Source organism: Psammomys obesus, unplaced genomic scaffold, assembly GCF_907164565.1.
Source record: "Psammomys obesus unplaced genomic scaffold, mPsaObe1.curated_primary_1811, whole genome shotgun sequence".
NCBI lineage: Eukaryota > Metazoa > Chordata > Mammalia > Rodentia > Muridae > Psammomys > Psammomys obesus.
Genome location: NW_026595504.1, coordinates 14,289 through 37,500, shown reverse-complemented (window position 1 = coordinate 37,500; position 23,212 = coordinate 14,289). Strand labels below are relative to the sequence as shown.

General features: G+C 46.7%; 2 protein-coding genes across 4 annotated transcripts in view; both read right to left on the bottom strand.

Annotated features, from left to right (window-relative positions):
- Nucleotides 1-1,022, bottom strand: part of Akap5 (A-kinase anchoring protein 5) — a 13,550-nt gene extending 12,528 nt beyond the window's left edge. For all 3 annotated transcript variants that reach the window (XM_055619279.1, XM_055619277.1, XM_055619278.1), the window contains exon 1: nucleotides 1-1,022. This exon is cut by the window's left edge. The gene's annotated coding sequence lies outside the window, so the exon portion shown is untranslated.
- Nucleotides 1,023-3,084: 2,062 nt separating this feature from the next.
- LOC129685773 (C-1-tetrahydrofolate synthase, cytoplasmic) overlaps nucleotides 3,085-23,212 on the bottom strand; it is a gene marked incomplete at its 5' end in the record, with an annotated part of 34,133 nt that continues 14,005 nt past the window's right edge. The window contains 10 exon segments of the mRNA XM_055619275.1: nucleotides 3,085-3,303; nucleotides 4,714-4,807; nucleotides 9,144-9,296; nucleotides 9,731-9,838; nucleotides 12,933-13,110; nucleotides 13,918-14,018; nucleotides 18,695-18,736; nucleotides 20,710-20,849; nucleotides 20,944-21,055; nucleotides 21,641-21,709. Coding sequence (XP_055475250.1) covers nucleotides 4,718-4,807; nucleotides 9,144-9,296; nucleotides 9,731-9,838; nucleotides 12,933-13,110; nucleotides 13,918-14,018; nucleotides 18,695-18,736; nucleotides 20,710-20,849; nucleotides 20,944-21,055; nucleotides 21,641-21,709 — 993 coding nt within the window.

Here is a 23,212-nt window from a genome sequence, read left to right as displayed (position 1 = left end):
TTCTCTCTGCCTCAGTTTCTCTCCTGCTCCCCACCTCACCGTGTCTCTTTTCCCACCTCCAATAAATCTTCCATATCCCCCCCAAAAGAATTTCCTATGTTTCCTACTGATGTCTGTTCACTATTTATTTATTTACCTGTGATTGTGTGTTTGTGTGTGTGTAGCTGTTGATCCAAGCCAGGGCCTTACACATGCCAGGTAAGCACTCCACCACTGTACCACACCTGAAGCCCTACGCTGCATTATTTGTAACGGTAAAAGCCATGGGGCTGGAGAGATGACTCAGCAGGAGTGATTGCTGAGCTCTGATCTAGAGTTAGGATTCCAGCACCTCAAGTAGCTCTCAAAAGCCTGTAACTCCAGTTCCAGGGGATCCAGTGCCACTGGCCTCCATTGGCAACAGCACATTCTCCCACACTGATGCATGCACATAATTAAAATTTAATCGTCTGTTTCTCTGTATAGTCCTGGAACTCTGCTCTGTAGACCGGGTTGGCCTCAAACTCGGAGGTCCACCTGCCTCTGCCTCCTGAGTGCTGGGACCAAAGGTATGTGCCACCAAGCCTACCTTAAAATCTTAAAAATAAACAAACAAACAAACAGAACCCCCATGCCTTTAAATCTAAGCATTCTGCAGGCAAAAGCAGGAGGATTTCTGTGAGTTCAAAGCCAGCCAGGTCTTCATGGTGAACTCCAGTCAGAGTTACACAGAGAGACTGTCTCCAAAAAACAAACCAGAAACTTTAGGGCTGAAGAGACCCTCAGTGGTTAAGGGCACTTATTGCTCTTCTAGAGGACCCAAGTTTGGTCTCAGCACCCAGATCAGGCAGTTCACAAACACCTGTAAGCCCAGCTCCAAGGGGACCACAGCCCCCCTTTTAGCTTCCACAGGTACCCACATATATGAAATAAGATGAATTTTAAAAATTGATCCAGGTGGGCATGGTGGCACACACCTGTATCCCAGCACTCTGGGAGGCAGAGGCAGGCGAATTTCTGAGAATTTGAGACCAGCCTGGTCTACAAAGTGAGTCCAGGACAGTCAGGGCTATACAGGGAAACCCTGTCTTGAAAAACCGAACCCTCCCTCCCTCCTCCCCCCAAAACTGATCCTTTAAAAAAGTGAACTAAATCCTTCTCCATCCTCTCTCTCTCCACTATATTCATTTGTTCATTATTCTTCCCAGCTTGGTAGGGGCTGCCTTCTAGGAACTTCTGCGAGGCAGCAGGCTTTGGAATAAGGTGACAGCAGGCACCAGCATTGATCCGCCTCTGTAAAATGAGGCCATAAGCCTCATCGATTACAAGTCACCTACAAGCAGGCGTTTCCAAGCAGGCGTCAGCTCTTGTTATGAATCCAGAGGATCAAAGTTTGACAACATGGAAGAAGACTGCATTCTTTAAGATGGTCTCTAAATCACCGCCATATCTCATTAGACTGCTTCCTCCTTGTTTACAAACTGAACAAATAGAATATCCCAGGTGATATTCGATTGACCATTTTGAAACTTACTAGAAAGATGCTTCCTATCAGGGACAGTACTCCAAATATGCCAGGCATTGTACAAAGCTCCTTACAGGGCTTGTTTGCTCGACTTCAGAGCCTCCCACGAGGAAGTAGCAACAGCATCTCTATTTCCATAAACTGGGTGAGCGGACAGAAGTGAGGGGACAGAGAGGTGTGTGAGGGGGCAGAGAAGTGAGTAAGGCAACAAGGGTCAGAGCGAGACCATGCTCATGACTCTTGTCATTCGCCTCCCAAAGGGCTGCCATTGTTTGTTCAGACCACGAAACTGTATTACAACACTGATGTGAACCCACAGGATCAAGTATAACAAAAGCAAAGATGCCTGGGAAAACAGCTCTGTCCACATCGCAATGTTTAGCTTTGGTACCAGGGGAACGCAGAATCTCGAAGGAGCCAATGCAGGAAGAGAGGAAAAATAGATGACACAAGATAGAAGGGGAGTGAGGACATTTTAGAAACTTCAAACAAGCAGGAACTCACAAAGACGCTCTGTATGGAGAGGTAGAGCCCAGGAACTTAGCAGCAGTCTAGCAAACATTTGCCAAGCCAAAGGAGCAGGAACGGCCCACCTAAAGCTGGTGCTGTCATCCCAAGGACTGGAAATGGAATCAGCATAGATGTCTATCACCAGAACAGGTAATTAGAACATAATACATAATACATAACATAGGATCTCATCCAGCCATGAAGAAAAATGAAAATTATTAAATGACGTGTCCTCTGCTCAGAAGACAAATGTAGCTTGTTCTCTGCTACTCGCGGACTGTAGCCTCTACCTGCTGAAATGTGTAAATCGAGGTGGGCATAAATAGGAGTAAAGGTCAGGAATCTAGAAAGGGGTCCATGGGAGAGGGGTAGGGATGACAACAGAACAGGATGGAAGGAGGAATGAAAAATAAGCGATTTGGGGAACAATCAACCAAAATCCCAGCACTCGGGAGGCAGGGGTAGGTGGATCTCTGTGAGCTTGAGGTTAGCCTAGTCTATGGAATGAGTTCAGAACTGCTAGGGCTACACAGAGAAACCCTGTCTAGAAAACAAACAAACAAAAAAAGAAATCTGTTCTTTTGTATACTAACTTAAAAAAATTACACACATACACCAGTAACAAAAACCAACAGCATTAAAGCAATGATTTGAATGGAAATCCCAAAGATGTCAAGACAAACATTCCTACAAGCAGGAGTTCCTCTGGGGAACTCAGTCAGACAGAAAGGTGTAAAATAGGAAAGCCTCTCTCTGTACTATACCCTCCCCTCTGTCCTTTCAGGTTTCCTGAGTTATGTGTCCTATGAGTTTTAGATCTTGTAGAAAGCAGGAGGGGGGGCTTGAAGGAGGTGTGAGACTGGGGTGTTACAGGGTCATAAAAAGCCAGCACAAGCCAGAGAGAGACACATAGGCCAGCACAAGCCCAGTGCTGTGAACCACAGATCATAAAGTACCTCCTGTAGCTGGCTTCTTTAACCCTGGGCTCCCACATCCCCATCAGAGAGAGGCAGCCATTCTACTCTTCTGCCTAGCCTATCAACGTCACAATTTATGTTTTGACACCAAGGTAGCAAAATTATTCCATTTATTCTGTGGACTTTCATTAAGTAAATAGACATGATTTATGTTAATTTATACATGATGGGATTTAAGGCTGTGAGAGGCTTCAGGGAAACTCCCACTATTTCTGAAGCTCTTCAGGGCAGGGGCAGATTTCCTGCACACTTCCTCAGTGGGCCTGAACAGACACTGGCCAGACAGAAAGTAGCCTCTTGGAGATGGACGATCTGGAAAGACAAGCAGAATGGATGAATGAGTGAATGTTTTCTCTAAGCACAGTGGTGTCCTCTTTCCTTCTACACTCCATCATTCTCCAGCTGCATCTCAGAACTGTTCACACCCACACCCTACCCTCTGGGTGAGTCTCCCAGGGTCTGTCCATAGATGAACTTGAAGACAGTCCATACATGATGGCTGTGCCAGTAAGCGCAGGGAGCTGGCACATTCAGCCTCTGCAGAAAGCGCTTCCCTAGAGCACAGCCTCCCCTGACCCTCCTCACCATGGTCAGAATGAAGACCGTGGCTTGTCGCCTGGACCTTGACTTCTCAGGGCAGGTTTGTTTCTTATTACCTGTAACACCCGTCTCCCAGCTCCTTCCAGCCCTCCCTCCTGCTCTGTATGAGATCTGAAAACTCATAGTTGCGTGCTTGTGTCAGACTGCCCTTCACTCTGTCCAAATCCAGTTCCCTAAAACTCACACCTTCCCCTTTTCTTGGCTTAGTTCTTTATTTTTCTAGAGTATATGACACTGTTAAATAACTTCCTCACAGAGGTGGGGGTGGCAACCCTTTGGCTGTCTGAAAATACCTCGGCAGATTTGGCCAGGGGTAAACAAGGATGAAAGTTATTTTCCCCTCACACACTTGGGGACATTCCTCTAGCATCTAAAAGCTCCTTATTGCTGATAAGACAGGCATTTGTTCTCTTTTCATTCCGTGCCCTGGGTGCAGCAGACAGGCAGGCCACCGCTCAGTCTCCCACAGGCAGGCTGTTTTGCTGAGGATTTTCCTGCTTGACATTTTTGAGATCTGAACTGAATGTGTTACTGTGGTGAATGTACCTGGAGCCCTGTTAAATAGGGCCCAAAAACTCCAGAACTGGTTCCGTTTCCTTCTCTCCTCTGCTTTCTGGATGATGACCCAGCTTAAATCTCTGAGAGTGTATGGGTGCGCTTTTCTGGGGACTGAATGTGGTTCCCACACAGGCTGAGTACCTATTTCACCGTCATTTATACCTAGCCCAACTCTTGCCTCCTTTCTTTCTTTTTGAAGCAGGGTTTCTGTGTGCAGCCCTGGCTGTCCTGTCCGTATCTTTCCTGACTACCTCTTCTCAACGAAACCTGAAGAGAAATCACTAGAATTTGAGTATTTGTAGACTTAGTTTGACCGCTAGAATTCATGAATAAGCTACAAAGTGAAAAACAGAAAGACAGACAAACTTACTACAGGGTAGGAGAGATAGTTCAACCGGTAAAGGAATTTGCTGCCAAACCTGAAAACCCAAGAATACTGACTCCTCTGACCTCAACATACACCATGCACACATCCCTTCCTGATCCTATGACATAAACAAATCAGTAAGTGTAGTTAAAAAGAAAAAACCAGAACAAGAAAACTCTTGCCCAGTCACAGCTCACCTGTTCAAAACAACCCGTTCACCTGTTCGGTTTTAGGGTCCAAATCAATATCATAAAAACAGGGCCGGGTAGGGAGTCCAGGCATGGTGCTCATCTAAAAGAAAACAGCATACAAGTCAACTCAACAGACCAGTGATGGCTCAGTGGGGAAAGGTGTTTGCTGCCCAGACTCACAGTCTAAGTTTGATTCCCGGGACCCACAGAGTAGAAGGCAAGAATCAACGGGGTCGCCTTCCGACCTCTACACATTCCCCAAGGCCCACAGAACCAGACACACCTTCTGAGTTATCACCAGGGGGTGGGGAGGGGGGTGCTCTTCTTTTTACACATTAAAAACCCAGTCACCGAGCTTGACGGCTTGAAGTCAACAAGAAACCCTCATGCCCCTCTTCAAGCCAAAGGCCTGGCCTCAGTCCACCCTTGCAAAGGACAGTTGTAGCTGAGGTTGCGGGGGAAGCGTGGACCCACCCCAGTGCCAGAGAAGCTGAAGAGTCCATCCTTCATTGCCTCAGCTGTGCTTTGGTCGGGGGAGATACCCTATAAGCCCAGTATTGGGGAGGCCAAGGCAGAGCTGTTGAGAGTTTGAGACAAGCCTGAGGTACAGTGAGTTCAACACAAACCAGGGCTACCTAGGAAAAGCAGCTCTCAAAAGCTAAACAAAGCAACCAGGAAGAGGCCTAGCCCTCGTGTCTGCTTTGAACTGTTCTTCTGGTGAGGCTCACATAGGAGCCCATGCGATTTCTGGTGCCGGGACCTGACGTTATGATGCTCCACATCCTTTAACCTGGGTGTTGGGGGTTGGTCTGATGCTTGTATTTTGATGCTAATTACTGGCCCTCAAGATCTGGTTACTGACTGGACACACCTATCCTTGTTGTAGAAACCTGACTATGACTTTATACCTGATTGGTTGGTTAAAAGACCTAAAACCTGGGCAGGGCAGAATGGGGTAGGTGTGGCTAAGGTTCTGGGGCTTTGGGAAGAGAAGGATTGTGGGAAAAACACAGACAGATGGGAAGGACACCAGGATGGGTTACAGTGGCGAAGGAACCACGTGTGCTGGGAGGAAGGACTCCAGCAATGGCATGGGAAGGCCCAGATGAAGAATACAAGCAAGTATTTATAAGTTTATGGATGGAAGATAGGATGGTTAAGGCTGGTTAAAGAAGAATGCATTGGATGGGGCTGGGAGGTGGATAGTGAGGTTATAGAAATCACATAGATGGAATTACCTGCCCATTCCATGGTATTTGAAGGCAATTATAAAAATCTAACAGGTATCTGTATCTTATTGTGACAGTGGATTAAATCATACTGCTGCCGTAATTATAGGGCTAATAATAAATAATTTATAGCCCAACACTCACTTTTTAACTTACTCCAACAGTTGGGCCAAGGCATTTCTTCTGTATACAGACTGGACGGTTTTACTGTCTCCATTCTTACTGCTTTCAGGCTTTCTAAAGCTACACTTCAAGCTTCTGTGCTATATTTGTGCTTGCTTCTTTTCTGAAGACTTGGCTCCGCTTATTCACATGGCTTGTTACTGAAAATGTGGTATTTTTTTTCTCTGTCATACTGCCCATATAATGAATACACACACATGATCCTGACCAAACCCAGAAAGGAAGACAGCTTAGACTGAAGTTCTAAAACTTCACTATAAAAATGTTACAAAATAGACGAGCCATTTTCTGTAACACAAAACATCAGTATTTGAGGAAAACCTAATCCTGATGTCTGAGGGCCAATCAGCACTCTCCAAGGCACGGTACGTGGATCTGAGAGCTGGCCTCTGTTAAAGCATCCTGTAAGGAGCAGGAAAGGGTTGGGTGTAGGGACAAACAGGGGAAAGGAGAGAACTGGTGTTCAAACCCAGAATAGCCCAGCAGACGGCATTAGGAAGGCAAGGGATGGACACCACTGACCCAGATACGCATGTGTGCTGGCTTAAAAAGAAAAAGAAAAAGAAAAATAATCTAGAGATGGTTCTCAGAGCAGCAGTGAGTAGGATTTTCAGTGCTTTTATTCTTTCTCAAAGAGGAAGATCTGCCCCTGTAAACACTGGTCACCGATACGCAGAAAAAAAAACCAACAAGCGATGGCATATACACTTACCTGCAAACCTAGATATAAAACTCTGAAAAGCCACTCTAAAGCCGCACACACGTATGCACGCACTCGGGCGCTCAGGAAGACCCCAGGAAGTATCAGAATACAATTACTAAGAATGATTAAGGTGACTTCCTTGAAAAACCTGCCTACTCTGAGATGGGCGTTCTGACAGCCAAAGTTTTAATTACTGTGCCCTCGAGACCCACGAAACAAAAATGCCCCTAACCTGTGAACCCTTCTTTGCCCAAAGACAGAAACTTCCTGAGACGCTGCAGGCTGTTGTTTACGGGAAATAACAACCCTAAACAAGTTTGATCCAACTGCACCAGATGTGCTCCATGAGGGCAAGGAAAACATCAGGGCATGCTTGGCCCTGATGGGAAAAACGGTGGCCTTATGGAGTTGCCCTTTAAAAACAAAAAACAAAAAACGATCTGACTTGATTTTACACTGGGTGGGGCACAAAGCAATCCTCTTTAATAAAGCTGACAGCTTCACTTAGAATAATGTACATTAAAAAAAAAAAAAGTATTCACCTTACAAATTGTTCTGCAATCCAACAGCTCAGAAAACAACGTTTTGAAGACAAAAGCCAATGTAAAAAGACAGATTAAAACTACTACAACAGTACAGGTTTGATATGGCTCAGACTTTAGAGCTGTCTTACCGAATCTTACTGCTCCTTCTACTGTCTTACTGCTCCTTCGGCTGGCTCCGTTGCTCCATGTTTAAAGCAACACCTCTTCTCCCTGGCTCCCTTTCACCTTCTGAGTCCAGCCAATATTCTCTAATATCAGAACTTTTCCAGTGAAGCCCCAAACACTGACGTGTCTCAGCTTCCCAACACGAAACCTGTCGTCACCTCGGCTGCGGCTGCTCTGCGTGGAAGATGCTGGTGCTCTCTAAGCCTCACCAGGCTTCTGCTTTCTCACAGGTTTATCTAGAGCAACCTCCCTTTTCCTAACTTTGTTTCAACTTCGCTGTCAGAATTACTGCCTGAAGAGCTTGGAGAAGCAAGTTTCTTTGATTTATGCATTGCTCTGTCCAACCTTGGGGTCACCTTTTGAAGCCTCTGCAAACTGTCAGCACTTATTTTTGGGAACCCAGGACTCGACCTGGCCAGAGTCTATGATACTGGCCAGTATTAAATTAAAGCTTGCTTCAAATCTGGCTCAAAATTATGGTAGTGGTCTTATTCTCAGGGATTAACAGTGTAATACTGCCCTTTTCCTATTCTTTCTCCTAATGACCATTTTAAAATCTATAATAAAACCTTTTTCTTTAATAAACAATTTTGAAAAAAAAAAAATTAAGTCAGCCAGACATGTTTGCATGTATTTGCAATTTCAGCCCTTGAGAGGCCAAGGTACCAGTTCCAGGGTATCTAACACCCTGGCCTTCTTGGGCACCAGACACACATCATTTGTACAGTGTAAGTTCTACGTCTGTTAGACAGACACCAGATGGCACAGCCTCTGGGCTTAGTTCTGGGGCTACAGGGAGGGCTGGTTAATCTGTATACCCTGCTCAGTAAACAGAACTGTGAGGACAGTTTCTCCCCATGGGGGTGGCTTTCTGTGACCCTATGGACCTCCAAATCTATGAGTGCTCAGTCGTTTTTAAGATGGTTTAAGATGGCATGTAACTCACGCATACCTTCCTGTATACTTCACAGACACTTATTTATTTATTTATTTATTTTTCTGTAGCAAGGTCGTTTTGGAAACCAAGTTAGAGATTTTATTAAAGATACTGTAATAGAGGCCTACGTAAGAGGATTAAAAGGAAAAGGAGAGGCATATGGATGGTGGACTTCCCAGAGAACAGCAGCAAGTAAGACATATCAGATTCTTCAAGGGAGAGCTGCTGAATTTGTTTGGAACAGGGCCTCACTAAGTAGCTCTGGCTGACTTTAAACCCACTATATAGAGCACACTGGCCCCAGACTTCCTACCTGTGCCTCTCAGGTACTAGGCTTACAGGTGTGTGCCACCACTCAGCTACTGTCACCAATCCCCAGACAATTGAATCAGTGGACGCCGAAGCCGTGTACACAGACAGCAGACTGAATACTGGCATCAATTAGACCCACTCTGGATTCAATCAGGAGCAAAGTGCCCCTGGGAAACAGAATCTTATTCAGCAGAGGCAGGCGCAGCATTATTCTTGAATGGGTACTGCATGGTCCACACAAAGACCACAATTAACCAGGATAGGCCTAATTACAACTTTCTCTTAGACAATGGCAACCTGGCACTTTCCGACAGCCTGAGCAGAGAAGCGATGAATGGGTTCCACTTATAGCTTCCACTTACCGTTCCCACTAACGGGTATAGAAAACCAGCCCCGACGCTGGCACGGATGTCCCGGATGGGCAGAATGAAACCAGTAGGCACACCTTTTTGCTCTGGGTTGTGAGACAAGGACAAGTGTGTTTTGGCCATGCAGATGGGTAGATTTCCAAAGCCCTGAGGGGGGAAGAAAAGGGAACAGGGGTTTGACAAAGAAAACACTGACTATGCAATGAGAACATCTGGATAGCATCATGAGATGGCTAGCTCCTTGCATACCAACCTCCACCTTAGTTACCGCAGACCAGAACAAAAGAGAATCCCTCTAAGAGGAGGAGGGAAGTACTCAGCTATAGTCTACAAATGACTGCTTGATTCCCATCCATAGAATCAAAGACAGTACTACAGAGGGAGGGGTCCCAGCATTTCCCATAGTTCCTCCTGGCTTTTCTAGATGCTCATACACACTTACAGGTAAATGTAGGACTTAGGGCTGGAACCTCTAATCCAAACCCAGTATTTTGGGAGAGGAGGCTGCTGTCTGGAGGGGTGTAGCATAGGAGGTCACACTGGGAAAACTCAGGGTTCGGAGCCCAGGTTCAAACACCTACCTGCTTTGTGTAGATTTCTGCTTTTTTCTGTGCTTCTGGGAGCAATTCGATGTCATCTGCCCCGTAGATCTTCTGTGCAATTATCCTGATTTTATCCTCAATTGGGAGCTGATGTACAAGAAAGAAGGGACTGTGACTGGACACACACAAGGATCCTGAGCAAGGACATTCCAGACCAGTGTCCCCAAAAGGGACAGAATGCATTTTATGTGCTACAGACGTGCAAATAACTTGAGGGTTTTTGGGTCACAAACATTTAACTAATTTGATTATTGGAGGTGGTGAGGATAAAACCCAGGGTCTTGCATATTCTAGACTAACACTCTGCCCCAAATCCACACCTCCATCCCCAGGTTAGAAACATTTTTCTTATAATTAAAAAACAAAACAACTGAGTGCTGGTGGTGCATGCCCTTAATCCTAGCACTTGGGAGGTAAACGAATCTCTATGAGTTCGAGACCAGCCTGATCTACAGAACATGTCCAGGACAGTCAGGACTACAGAGAGAAACCCTGTATTGAAAAAAACAAAAGCAAACCAAATCAACCAACCAAAACAAAAAGACAAAAACTACCTTATGTAAAAGGATCTTTTATTCACCTGTTTCAATTGTCTCCTCCTTCTGCTAACCTAGGCCTAGTCCTGGAAACTTCTAGCCTCTGTACAATCTAACCTAGGCCTAGAATGTTTTCACTTTTTGAGACTTATTGCTGAATAAACTCACCCTTTCTTGTTCTTTCTGGCTCTGGCTGGCTGGTTCAACTCAGCTGTTCTGGTTCAGACTCATCTCCCAGATGACTTATTCAATCTGGCTTCTCTCTTGGACCCTGAATTGCTCTGCTTGGCCTTAAACTAACTCCAACAATCTTCTCTAATCTCCTGGCTCCTTCTGTCTTCACCTGTGTCTAGCTTGTTCTCTCTCATTCTGTGTAACACAGAGGTTAACACTGCCTCTTCTCCCTGCATTCTCTGTGCTGCTCCTTAAGTAGCTTCCCTTTCCTTTCTGTTCTCATGATGGTTGGGTGAATCCTAGCCTGTCAGATCTTTCTCTGATCTGTCACTTGTCCTGCTTTCAAGCATGGGTGCCTCCTTTTACAGACTTACTTAACTTTCATTGTTTGGGATTAAAGACACGGGCCACCATGCCTGGACCTAAGCTTTTCGTTACCTGATACTTGCTCTATACCAGGCTGGTCTTAAGCTCAGATTTTCTTGCCTCTGTCTCATGGATTAAAGGCATGTTTGTAAACGTGTATTTACATGTTTGTAAAGGCTGCATCGCACAGACCTAGAGGATCTTTGGGCGTGATCTCTTGCCAGAGCAGCCGTGTTCTGAATGAACATTCCTCTACAACCTTCTTTATTCATTGTATGTGGATAAGCATGTAGGTGAATAGGCATGCATTTCCCGTTGCTCCTGTGTGGAGGCCAGAGGACACCTGGGAGTCAGTTCTCTCCTTCAGGAATGTGGGTTTGGGGGGATTAAACTCGGGTCATCATGTCTGCCTTGCCAGCCCAGAACCGTTTTAATATGTAGCTCCAGATTTGGTGAATAAGTGGGGCATATCTCACAGATGTAAAGTTATTGTGTCTATACACACATAGATATGCAGACGTGCATACATATTTGCAAACATCGTACTTATCAGGCTTTCTCCTCCTGAGCAGCTAAGGCTCAGTGAATATATTGGGTAGATTTTGAAAGGAGCAACGTTCTACCTATAACACATAAGCTTAACTTTTTACTAAACAGTGGCCACTGACAAGGGAGCTTATAAAATGGACATGAAAACTGTGCTCTCAGTAGCGGCTTTAGAGAGATGCAGATGACGATCATGTGCCTCTTATAATTGGAGCTTGTTAAATGCTAAGGCACATTGAGAACTCTGGAAGCAAAACCATGTTGGTTGAGGGGTGGCTTAAGACTCGCAGATGCTGACTAATGCAGAAAGTGGCAGCCTCCTCTTCGCCAGAACCGAGCTCCCAGGAGAAATGGGTCACCCAGCCCTTGTTCTCTCACTTTTTCAGGTCACCTTCTGGCTCTCAAGACCTAGGGTGCCTGGCCGTGGACAGTGGCTTGGCAGGGGGCCCTACCAGTGCTCTTCGTTTGTGTTCATGGCATGTTCTAGAAGGGGGACTGTTAAAGGAGATTTTGGTTTACGAAACCAAAAGCTCAATAGGAGAACGTCATCATCAACAAGAGGATGGTGTGAGTGTGCGTGTGTACGTTGAGTGCGCTCGAGCTCAAGAGAGCAGGTGGAGGCGAGAGGACGGCCTCCTGTACCTTTCCTCTACCCCTGGTCACTTTGTTTTCTGAGTCAGGGTCTCTCACTGAACCCGCAGCTCACTGATTTGGCCACCCTGGCCGAATAGCAACCCTAGAGATACCCAGCAGCGCAAGGGTTACAGACATGCACCACCACGCCTGGCTCTTCCGTGGAGCTGAGGATCTGCAGTCAGGCCCTCATGCTCATGGGGCAGACACTCCAGCGATTGATCCAGGCTCTAGACTTATTTTTGGTGGCCATTTCTGATTGTCTTCGAAAAACCAAGCCAAAAAGTAGCCTAGGGCATTCAAGCTGAATGGACTATAAGGTACACCCCACCTTCCAAACAAAGTTTCTAAGTACAGTTGACAGACTAACACCTTATCACATCCTGAAGTACAACCCTATGCTGAAAACGGCATGCTTCGCGCTAACTGCAGTCTGTCATGGAACAAACTGCTTCTACCAGGCCAGAGCGATTCACCTGACTGGGTGATGGAGACTCTGACGAAGCTGTGGATGTGCTTTGGTTTTGGCACTGGGGTTTCTCTGAACTGAGGTAAGACTATTCCAGGAAGTGTGCCTGGGAGCACTCTTCTTTGCTCTATTACTGAGAAGTGGTCAGAAAAATTTCCAGAGCCAGATATAGCCAGCCCCTTGCCAATTGCTTACTAGTTGGCTCATGCCGTGGTGAAAGGCTTCAATGCAGTGAGCTGCATGGTTGGCTCACCCGTGAAGAGGTGTACATATTGGAAGCTCTACAAAGTTAGGGGGTGTGGTCATCTGTGTAAGACGGATGCCTCGAGCTCAGAGTCCAGGCTGTGGTCGGGGTGACTCACTCGTAAGGGGAGGCAGACACTGGTAACTACCCACACTGAGGCATTTCCACGCAGACTTCTGTTTCTGTTCTGTGGGCACAGGGCAACTAACCCACCTCGAGGTCATAGAGGAGCCGGAAGCTGCTGGGGGCCTGTGAGGCTCTCTGGACCGCCTGGGCTAGGCCCAAGGCTCCCTGGCCTCCTTCCGCCCAGTGCGTGCACTTGACAGCATCGAAAGCTCCGTGTTCTCTGGAGAGGCGGCTGATGAGGTCCAGCTCGGCGTCTGTATCTGTCCTGTACAAGAGGGCTTCAGGTTAAGGAATGGAAGGTGGCTGGGGAAGGGAGAGGAGGTCTTGCTTATGCCACTAAAGCCCGCACAGATTACCTCCTGAAAAATGGACACTACTCAATCCTGACTGCTTTCAACCTCAGCTCTATAACCAGCTGGCGGGGGTGACCTTTGGCCAGTGACTTCATCTGTACTTATTCGGCTCCCACAAGGGCGGGGGGAAAAAAAAAAAAGAAGGAATCACAGCAGCGCTGCCCTGGGATATTGTGAGGCTTAGACAGCGATCCGTGTAAAGAATCTGGAACATTCCCAGCGCACCACTGGGAATCAGTAAATACCACCTTTAAAAATTGCTGCCTCCCATTGTGCTGCGATGAGGGCATTATTGCTGAACCCTAAACAGTGCTCAAATGCCAAGCGACCCACACAGCTCTTGCCCAAGCACTTCTAGCTCGATACATTCAACTCTCTCAGCATAACGTCCCACCTGACCTTGAGACATAAAGACACGCTGCAGGCTCTGCTCCTCTGTTAGCACAAAAGGCCTTGGAACGACTGAAAAGATCGTTCCTTGTGTGTTCTCATTGCTCAGGAGAGAGGAGAGCTCTCGGGAGCAATTCGGATTTCCGGACCCCACCGGTGAGATGGCTGGGTCTGCTGTGACACAGAACAGTGCCTGTCACACCACAAGCAGTAACCATCAGCAGTACGTGAAGAAGAGAATGAAGTGAAAAGTGGCCTGGCACAACCTGTGGCAGGGGCTGTTGGCTGGCACTTTCCGCATTCCTCCTTTCTCTGTATTCTGTACTTACTTGAATGCGTTAATGGCCACGACTACAGGCACTCCAAACATTCTAGCATTTTCTATTTGTTTCTTCAAGTTACTGAAGCCCTTTTCAACCAGGTCCAGGTCCTGTAAAACAATAGCAGAAGGCCAGTAAGGTCAAAGCAAGCTAACCTGGAAACAGCTGTTGCCTCCTTTTAAGACAGATTGTCCCTGGGGCATGACAGGCACATCTGTAAACCTCGAACTCAGGAGGCTGAGCTGGAGGATAGATAAATTGAGATTAGCCTGGATATGCAGTGAATCCTTGTCTCAAATAAATAAGCCAGCAAGCAAGCAAACAAACAAATAAGTAGATGAATAAATGGAAGGTGTGTCTTTGAGCCAGAAGACACTCATAGCAAGGGCAAGAAGGTGGGCCAGCTGGGTGCTGTGATGCATACCTGTAATCCCAGCATTTGGGGAGGCAGAGGCAGGAGGATCTGTGTGAGTTCGAGTCCAGGACTGCCAAGGCTACACAAAGAAACCCTGTCTCAAAAAAAAAAAAAATAAAATAAAAATAAAAATAAATAAAAAAAATAAATAAATGAATGAATGAATGAATAAGTGAATGAGTGGAATGAATAAATAAGCAAGCACATCTAAAGAAAAAAGAGAGAGAGGGTGTTAGAGATGACTCAGTGATTAAGAACACTGGCTGCGCTTTCAGAAGACCTGGGTTCAATTCCCAGTGCCTACGTGGTAGTTCACAACTATAATTCCAGTTCCAGTGGATCCCAACAACTAGCTTCACACAGGCATTAAAAAACACCAATGTACATAAAATAAAAGTAACAAAGAATTACAAAAAAAAAAATAGGCCAACTGGAGGCCCAGCAATGCACGTCTCACAATGCCGCATTCCCATCTACAGTACGGGAGCAAAGCTGTGCTGTCTCCTCACACCATGGAAACCCGGCAGCTGGGCCATCAAGCATCACTATGCAATACAGTAATGGCCTCTTTGTTGTTCGAGGAGGATGCGTTGGATGCCTCTACTTAAATTAGACCTATACCTTGTTACACATCAGATTAGCTCCTATGGTGCAAGGCAACGAGGCTGTTAGTGCTGGGCAAACCATTTGATCACAACACAGAGGCCAGCACAGGGCCCACCCCCAAAGAGGCACTTCACACCCATCAGCCATAAACATGGTCAGGCAAGAAGTCAGGCAGATACTATTTGGAAAACTGGGCCGCCCTGATAGCTCAGTGGTTAAGAATACTACTTCCTGTTCTTCCCCGGGAAATGAGTTTGGATCTAGTGCAAAAGTCAGGCAGCTCACAACAGCCAGTAACTCTAGCTCTAAGGCATGCACTCTTCTGGTCTTCTGACGTGCCTGCCCCCCCACCCCACATGGCATGCACACGGAGACACAGGAAGGAAAATAAGCTCAGAAAGACGAGCCAGGGCTGGAGACGTGGCTTACAGTTGAGGGCACTGGCTGCTCTTGCAGGGGGCCCTTATCAGTTCCAGGGGGACTGATACCCTCTTCCGCCTCTGAGGGAGCCAGATAAGCATATGGAGGCTCTTCCCACGTACACATAAAAACCATACAGGCGTATAGCTCGCTTAGCAGAGTGCCTGCTCAGCATGCATGAAACCCTGTCTGACCCTCAGCACCAAATGACCCTAGCACCTGAGCACACGAAGCCAAGGAGGACCAAAAGATACAGAAGCAGGCAGAACATTCCTACACGTAAAATGAATCAACCTTAAAAAAAGAGAGTTTGCTCTGGGCAGCGTGCTGATACAGTCTCATATTCTGCTTCCCGTATGTACGTCCCCCAACAAATACTATAAAATCTAAAATTTAAAGGGAAGTAATGAAAGGAACTAGTGGAAATATTTAATTCTTCCCTCCTAAAAAAATGTACTTATTCATGAATTTATTTTTACGTGCACTGGTGTTTTGCTTGCATGTCTGTCTCTGTGTGTGAGAATGTTGAATCCCCTGGAACTGGAGTTACAGAAGCTGTGGGCTTTCATGCTGATGCTGGGAAGTGAAGCCTGGTCCTCTGGAAGAGCAGCCAGTGTTAACCACTGAGCCATTGCTCCAGCCTCTTCTTTATTTACAGATAGGATTTTACTATATTTTCTGGGCTCCTGTGATCCCCCTGCCTCATCCTCTTGAGTGTAGGGATTACGTGGGTGTGCCACCATTCTTGGCTTGAGACATACCTTTAAATAAATTTGCTTATCATCACTTAAAACACCGATCAACTGCAAACGTTACTGTCCTTTAATAGACTTGGCCAAGGAGGCCACACATGCACCTTCAATAAATATCCATCACATTGACACTATGAGAACCATCACCTATCTGTGCTAACATGAAGCCTACCCTAGGTGTACTACAGTAGCAAAGCTGTGGAGGGCTTAATCAATTCTCCTTAAAATATTTCTTACTTTTGTTTTTTCACTAGGTAGCTCTGGGTGTCCTGAAACTTACTATGTGGACCAGGCTGGCCTTGAACTCACAGAGATCTGCGTCCCTTGTGCTTAGATTAAAGGCATGTGCCACCATGCATGGATGATTTTAATTTTTAAATTATGTTTATTTGTGTGTATCTGTGTGTCATCGTCAACCCCCACTTGACTGTGCCATTGCATGAGTGTGGGGGTCAAAGATCAATCTGCAGGGGTTGGTTCTCTCCTTCCTCCAGGTATTTCCCCGAAATGTAACTGTCTAGAAATAGATAGGGTCTCATGTTGCCCAGGCTTGCTTCAAACTTGTTATCTGGTCAAGGATGACCTTGGATCTCTGATTCTACTGCTTCCACCTTGCAGGTGTCCCAACACTTAGACTCCTGCGCCTGGTCAGGATTAAACCCAAACGTTCGTGTTTGCGTGGCCATCAGACTACCAACTAAGCTATTTCCCCAGTCATGAGAATATGTACTAACTGTTAAAGAATTCCATTTCTTTTACATTCTTATAGTATCTAATTTTCTTTTTGTAAAGAAAGGACATATCATTTAAAATGCATATCAAATGGGGGTAGGGTTTCAGGGTAGCATGCATGAGACCCTGATCTGATCCCAGCACTAACGTCAAAACAACAATCCCTTCAAACAAAAAAAAAAAAAAAACCAAAACACCCCAAAACCTATAACTTCAAAATGTCAGTATTTTTAAAATATGAGCAGATGTACTGGCATACACCTTTAATCCCAGCACTTAACTTCCAGCACTCAGGAAGAAGAGGCAAGAGTATGCATCTGTGAGTTTCAGGGCAGCCTGGGCTACAGAGTGTGTTCCAGGTCAGCCAGGGCTATAAAGTGAGACCACATCTCAAGAAAAACCAATACATAAATAAATATGGTTGTCTTCATAGTAACACCTTGGATCACGAGGAAAGCCTAGCACTGTTACTTCTTGGTGTTTAGATGCCTAAAACAGCAGAAAAAGTAGGATGGTAAAAGGCAGAAAATGAGCAGGATCTTACAAACACTGTTTATAACCCCCCTTAATTTAACTGTAATCTGAGATCAGGATTAACCCGATGGTCTAAAGAGCACTCTAATTGTTTTTACTTCTAGTCACATGAAAACCAATTAATACATAAGACCCATTGAGAAGAGCTTTAAGTTAAGTCAAATTTCTTAAATGAAGACACCAGCTGGGCCAGTTCGGGGCAGTCACTGTAATTAGACACAGGAAAGGCTGCGGGGTGGCAGGAGGGCCAGAGCTGTGAATTCCCCTCCTACGCGTGAATCACACAGATGACCATAAAAGGCAAATCAGAAGACAGGCAGACTCAAGGCACCAACCATCTTTTTTTCCCCCCCCCACTCAGTTTTGCAACCTTCATTTGGGAGCTGTAGATTGACCCTGAGCTGACTGGTAGAGAGAAAGAGAATCATCGGTGACAGTGGCCGATGCTGCATCTTATTCCGGGGCCTGTCTGCTGTATAACCACTCACAGTGGCCCTAAGGATGTTTCTTTGATGGTAAATGATAGCAGTATGAAGAATTAAAAAACAAAACAAAACTGTTTTTAAAGTTTTTAAGAATTAAAAAAAAAAAAAAATTAAAAACAAAACAACAGAACTGTTCCTTGAGCTCCTGCCCAATAGATCGAATCTGTTTATGGAAGATGCACTTCCTGGCTCTATCTCGGAGTCTTGGTTTGCAGAGAGAAAGGTTATTTCTAAAGCTCTCTTCTTGTTTGGTTTAAATGGTATTTGGGAATTTATTCGGTGCAGGAAGAACAACAAAGGGAAGAAACGCGCCCTCAGTCTGGGGCTTCTTAACTCCAGCGCTGTGTTCATTCTGTTACCGGGGTGGGGCTGCCCCACAACAGCCTGGGCTGTTTAACAACCATCCCAGCCTCTACACACCAGATGCCGGTAACATTCCCGGAAGCAGCTGTGACAACCGAAAATGACTGTCTCTAGCTGGGTAATGGGTGCATACTTCCAATCCCAGCAATTAAGGGGCTGGAGTTCAAGGCCAGCTCGGGCTACTTACCAATACCCACTCCTCTAACAAATAGCAACCAACAGCCTCCAGACACAGCCCTGTTCCCTGGCAGTACAACTGCCTTCCACTGGTCTAGGGCAATGGCTTCCAGGGATGCTTGGTGGGCCAATTCTCCTCACTGCTACTTCTTTAATATGACTTCCAGTACACCGCAGGCTTTTTCCTCCTGTACCCTAAGGAACAGCCCTGGGTGGGACTGTTGCGTTTGTTTTCCAGATTAGGGCGTGCTAATTTGGAGGTGCTTTTTCCTAGGACAAGTGATAGAAGTGGTTGTAGTTACCTCTTCTATGTAAGCCTTGGGAAGAGGCAGTCCAGCAGTGACCTGGAAGAAAGGAAACAGAGTCAGCTGTGTTTCCTACTACTATCTGAGCTTAAAGTGGCGCTCAGTGCATGGGTGACAGGCAAGTGGCTGCATGCTTCAGAGAGCAAGCGGCGACAGCGTGAAGCGGTTTCCTGCCAGGCGGACTTGGAGCATCAGACGGTGGAGCCCAGGATGAGCACTTGGGTAGCTCTTTGTGGTGTGAGACGAGGTAGGACAGGTCGGATGAAGGCCAAGGTGGACAGGGATATGCTTGCAGCAGGACAGTGGATCCCGGGGAGTGAAGCCCACACCAGCGGAATGGCAATGACGGTGACTGTTGGGGGAAAGACAGCCACCAGCCTGTGAAAAGTCACTACTGCTGTCTGAGGTCAGGCCTGGGGTGGGGCCTGAGCTGTCAGAGAGGGAAAAAAAAAAAACAACAGCCAGTGAGCACCTGCCCTCCCTAGCGCTTGGAGGACCACTCCAACGTCCTCATTGATAACAGCAGTTACAGGCCAGCCTGGGTCCAAGAGGAGGGAGAAGGGGTGGGGCACAAGGAGACTTTCTTCCTCCTTGGAGCAGACTGAGGGGTGTGTGAACTCTAAAGCAGTTAGGTCACTGTGTCTCTGGGAAGAGGGCCCAGGGCCTGGGTCCTGATCTGGGAGCTGGCTCAGCCCCGCCGTGCAGCATAAGATCGCTCCATTGGTCACTGCTGGCAATGTCAGTGATTAAAAAGCCTCTAGCCGGGGCTTCTGCTCTTGAGGAAGACAGACGTCTGCATAGGCTGTGACGCTAAAAGGGCCGTGCGGAAGATAAACAAGAAGCTGAGATGTCCCCCCTAACTTCCCATAGGGCTGGCTCCTGGGCAGAGCTAGGGTGGTATAGGCTGAGACTCCTGTAGCTTCGTTCGAAGCTGTCTCTGGTCACGTGATGGACAGTGACTGAAGTGTTTATGAGACGGGAATGCTGGCCAGGGTCAGAACAAAGCCTAACCAACATTCCTAGCAGAAAGGGTGGTAGTCTAATCAGGGGCAACCAGGCTAAGGGCTGAGAGAGGCAATGGTTCACAGTGCCATCTGGGGACCTGAGCCTTCCAGGGGGACCCCAGGCCAAAACTATTTCCCTGACGGAGCCTTCACTTTCTCACCGAGTGGACAATGATCTCTCCAAAGGTCACATGCCACGTGATAACACAAGGCCTCGGGTGGACGAGAACCCACCGTCTCTAGTGAACCAGACAGAGAAGAGATTAATCCCAGCGCTCAGAGCAGAAGGGTCTCTGTAAGTTTGAGGCCAGCCAGGTCCACACAGCAAGTTCTAGGACTATAGCCAGGACTACAGTGTGAGGCCCTACCATAAAAAGCAAGCAAGCAAGCAAAATAAACAAACACAGAAAGAAGAGATGGGAAAATACTAGAACAAGAAGTGTAATTTTCTAAGCAATAGGAGTCCAGGAAGACACACCAAGGCCAGGCTGGGGCTGACCCTGAGGGAGCCATTTGCCTTTGCCACCATTTGCCTCTGCCAGCCGGCAGTCCTGAGCGACCTGCATTCTCCTTCCCCTGCCCCTGGCAGCCCTACCAGCTCACTGCAGGCTCCCAGAGTCCTGCCAGCCAAAACTGCTGTTCACATCTGACTTCTGCTTCAGCTTGGTGTTTGGCCTGCCTGGCTGCCGGAAGGAAAACTGAAATTGGGTATATATAAATAACAGGTTGAGGTGGACTTTCGTATCGGCAGGGCAAAGCGTGAGCCCTCAGAGGGGGTTAGATAGGTAAGTCACTAAAGCCAGTTTAGGTCCCCTCAAAAGGCTGCAAGGGGATTCGTCCCAGAGGGTGAGGTGACCCGTACGTGGACACCCTTGGCTTTCGGCGCCCCATCCAGTGTGAGAATGAGTGGGAGCAGAGGGATGCAGGCAGAGCCGAGGATACGGCCTGAAATTCCGTCAAGCTCCTGGAATGTTCCTGACAGCCACTCTCCTGGCCCTTGGTCCTCACCGTGGGGCCGCCCCCGTGCATCTTAAGGGCCCTGACAGTGGCAACGAGAACCACCACGTGCGGCTGGAGACCGGAATAGCGGCACTTGATGTTGAAGAACTTTTCCATTCCAATGTCTGCCCCGAATCCTGCTTCGGTCACTGCAAGGCACATGAGCAACTGTAAGGTCGCCACCGCCGCTCTGCGACGGAGAACCAACACACGGCCACCCACTGAGGGTGCACCCGGACTCACCTACGAAGCCCTCAGGGCCAACAAGCTTGAGTGCAATCCGGTCTGCGATGATGGAGGAATTCCCATGTGCAATGTTGGCAAAAGGACCAGCATGGACAAACACTGGCGTGCCCTGGGGAGACCATGACATCGTGAACAAATGTCAACCTGGCTTCACAGTGGGGTCACATTAGCCAAAGGGCTAGAGTTGAGTTGGTATTTGAAAAAAGACTTCCAGGGGGGGGAAAAAAAAAAAACCAAAAAAACAAACAAACAAACCACCCCAACCAAGCCACCCCTTTTCCATGGCAGTGCTGGGAATCGAACCAGGGCCTCTTGCATGCCAGGTAAACGCTCTGCCACTGACCTACATCTCCCGCCCCAATAAGAAAGGAAGTAAAGGAGGAGACAAGCAGTGGAAAAGGTTTATAAGGGATGGCAAGATGGCTCACTGAGTAAAGGTGACTGCCTTGCAAGCTTGCAGGACTGAATTCGTATCCCCAAGCCCAAGTAAAAGTGCTAGGAGAGAACCGACTCCACAGACTTGTCCTCTGACTTCCCACACGCATGGTGCGGCACACGGAATGCCACCATAACAAACCGATTTTAAAGAATCTTTTATTTAAAAGGCGCCTGATTCTGCGAGGAAGGTGTGCTTCACTCTCTGGGCTCTGACTACAGGGAGTGAACTCTGGATCCCAAGAGCTACCCAGCTCACCTCTAAGGTCTGCATGAGATTGGGCTTGATTGCGTCCTTCATCAGCACCGTCAGCGCTCCGCTCACACCCTGCAAGACAGGCCGGTGAAGCATCCACTCGTGCCAGCAGAAATCCGATCTCTTGAAGCCAGAACTCAGCACTCCGGGGCTTCTCATTCATTTGAACCATCTTGGAGCAATTAGTACTTTACACTAATCTCAACGATTCATCTCCATTCTCTATTTTTCCTGGCTGTCACCGGGAAGTCACCAGTCATCTTAGCAGGGGCAGGAAGTAGAAGGAAAGTGGAATTCACATACAATTTCGGAAAAAGCATGTGGCGCTGGAAACAAGTGCCCCAATCAAGCTCTGCTGCTGGCTGATGTGGGGAATCCATTTAGACCAGTTTAGCTCTTAAGAGCACTGAGTTATTTATAACTCTGGTATCTGAGCAGAAATGGGTATAAATCAAAGTCAATGTATGTTTCCCAAAGCTGAAGCAAAAATACTAGCCAGAAGTCTAATTCCGAGTACTAAATCCAGCCTCTTCTTTTAAGGTACCTAATCTCTGCTGAACAAACCAGGGGCAAGGTAAAATCAAGCAATGGTTCTCATTTATATTCAACATTAATGTGCTTCTAAATTTAAGGTTTGGGTGTTAAAATTTAAAAATACACATATTAACTGTGAAAACAAAGTTAACATTTTTCTCCCCTTTCTAGATTTGTCTGCCATAACACCAACTATGCTGGTGTGTGTTGATATAAATTAGTCCTTTAAAAAAATTAATACAAAGCTAGTATGACCTATGGGTCATGAAGCCTTTGGCAAACCTCTATCTCTAAAAATATTTATATTATGTTCATAACAGCAGCAAAATTACAGTTATAAAGTAGCAACAAAAATAATTTTATGGGGCTGGAGAGATGGCTCAGGTTAAGAGCACTGTCTGTTCTTCCAGAGGTCACGAGTTCAATTCCCAGCAACCACATGGTGGCTCACAACCATCTGTACTAAGATCTGATGCTCTCTTCTGGCTTGTAGATGTACATGAAGACAGAGCACTTATATACATAAAATACTTAAATAAATAAACGTTTAAAAAAAATAATTTTATGGCTGGGGTCACCACAACCTGAGGAACTACATCAAAGGCTCACGACATTAGGAAGGTTGAGAACCACTATAATAATCCCATGACTCAGACGGTCAAACTAGGAGGATTAGTTTGGGAATAGCCTGGGCTACATGATGAGTTCCAAGAAAGCTTGAGTTGGTTGAGACCTTGTCTAGAAGGATATTTGTTTTTCTATACGAATTTTGATTTCAAACTTTGTATCATGTACATAGAGAGCTGGACATAGCGGCGCACACCTTTAATCTCAGCGCTTGGAGGCAGAGGCAGGGGGATCTCTGTGAGGTCCTGGTCAGCTTAGTGTACATGGAGTTCCAGGACAGCCAGAGATACATAGAGACCCTGTCTAAAGCAACAATATCAACCAACCAAAACAGAAAGAGACCCACTAGAAGACCATCAGCCAAATTAGCTCAGAGTCCTTCCAAGCCAAGTGTCATGGGCAGCAGCGGGGTGA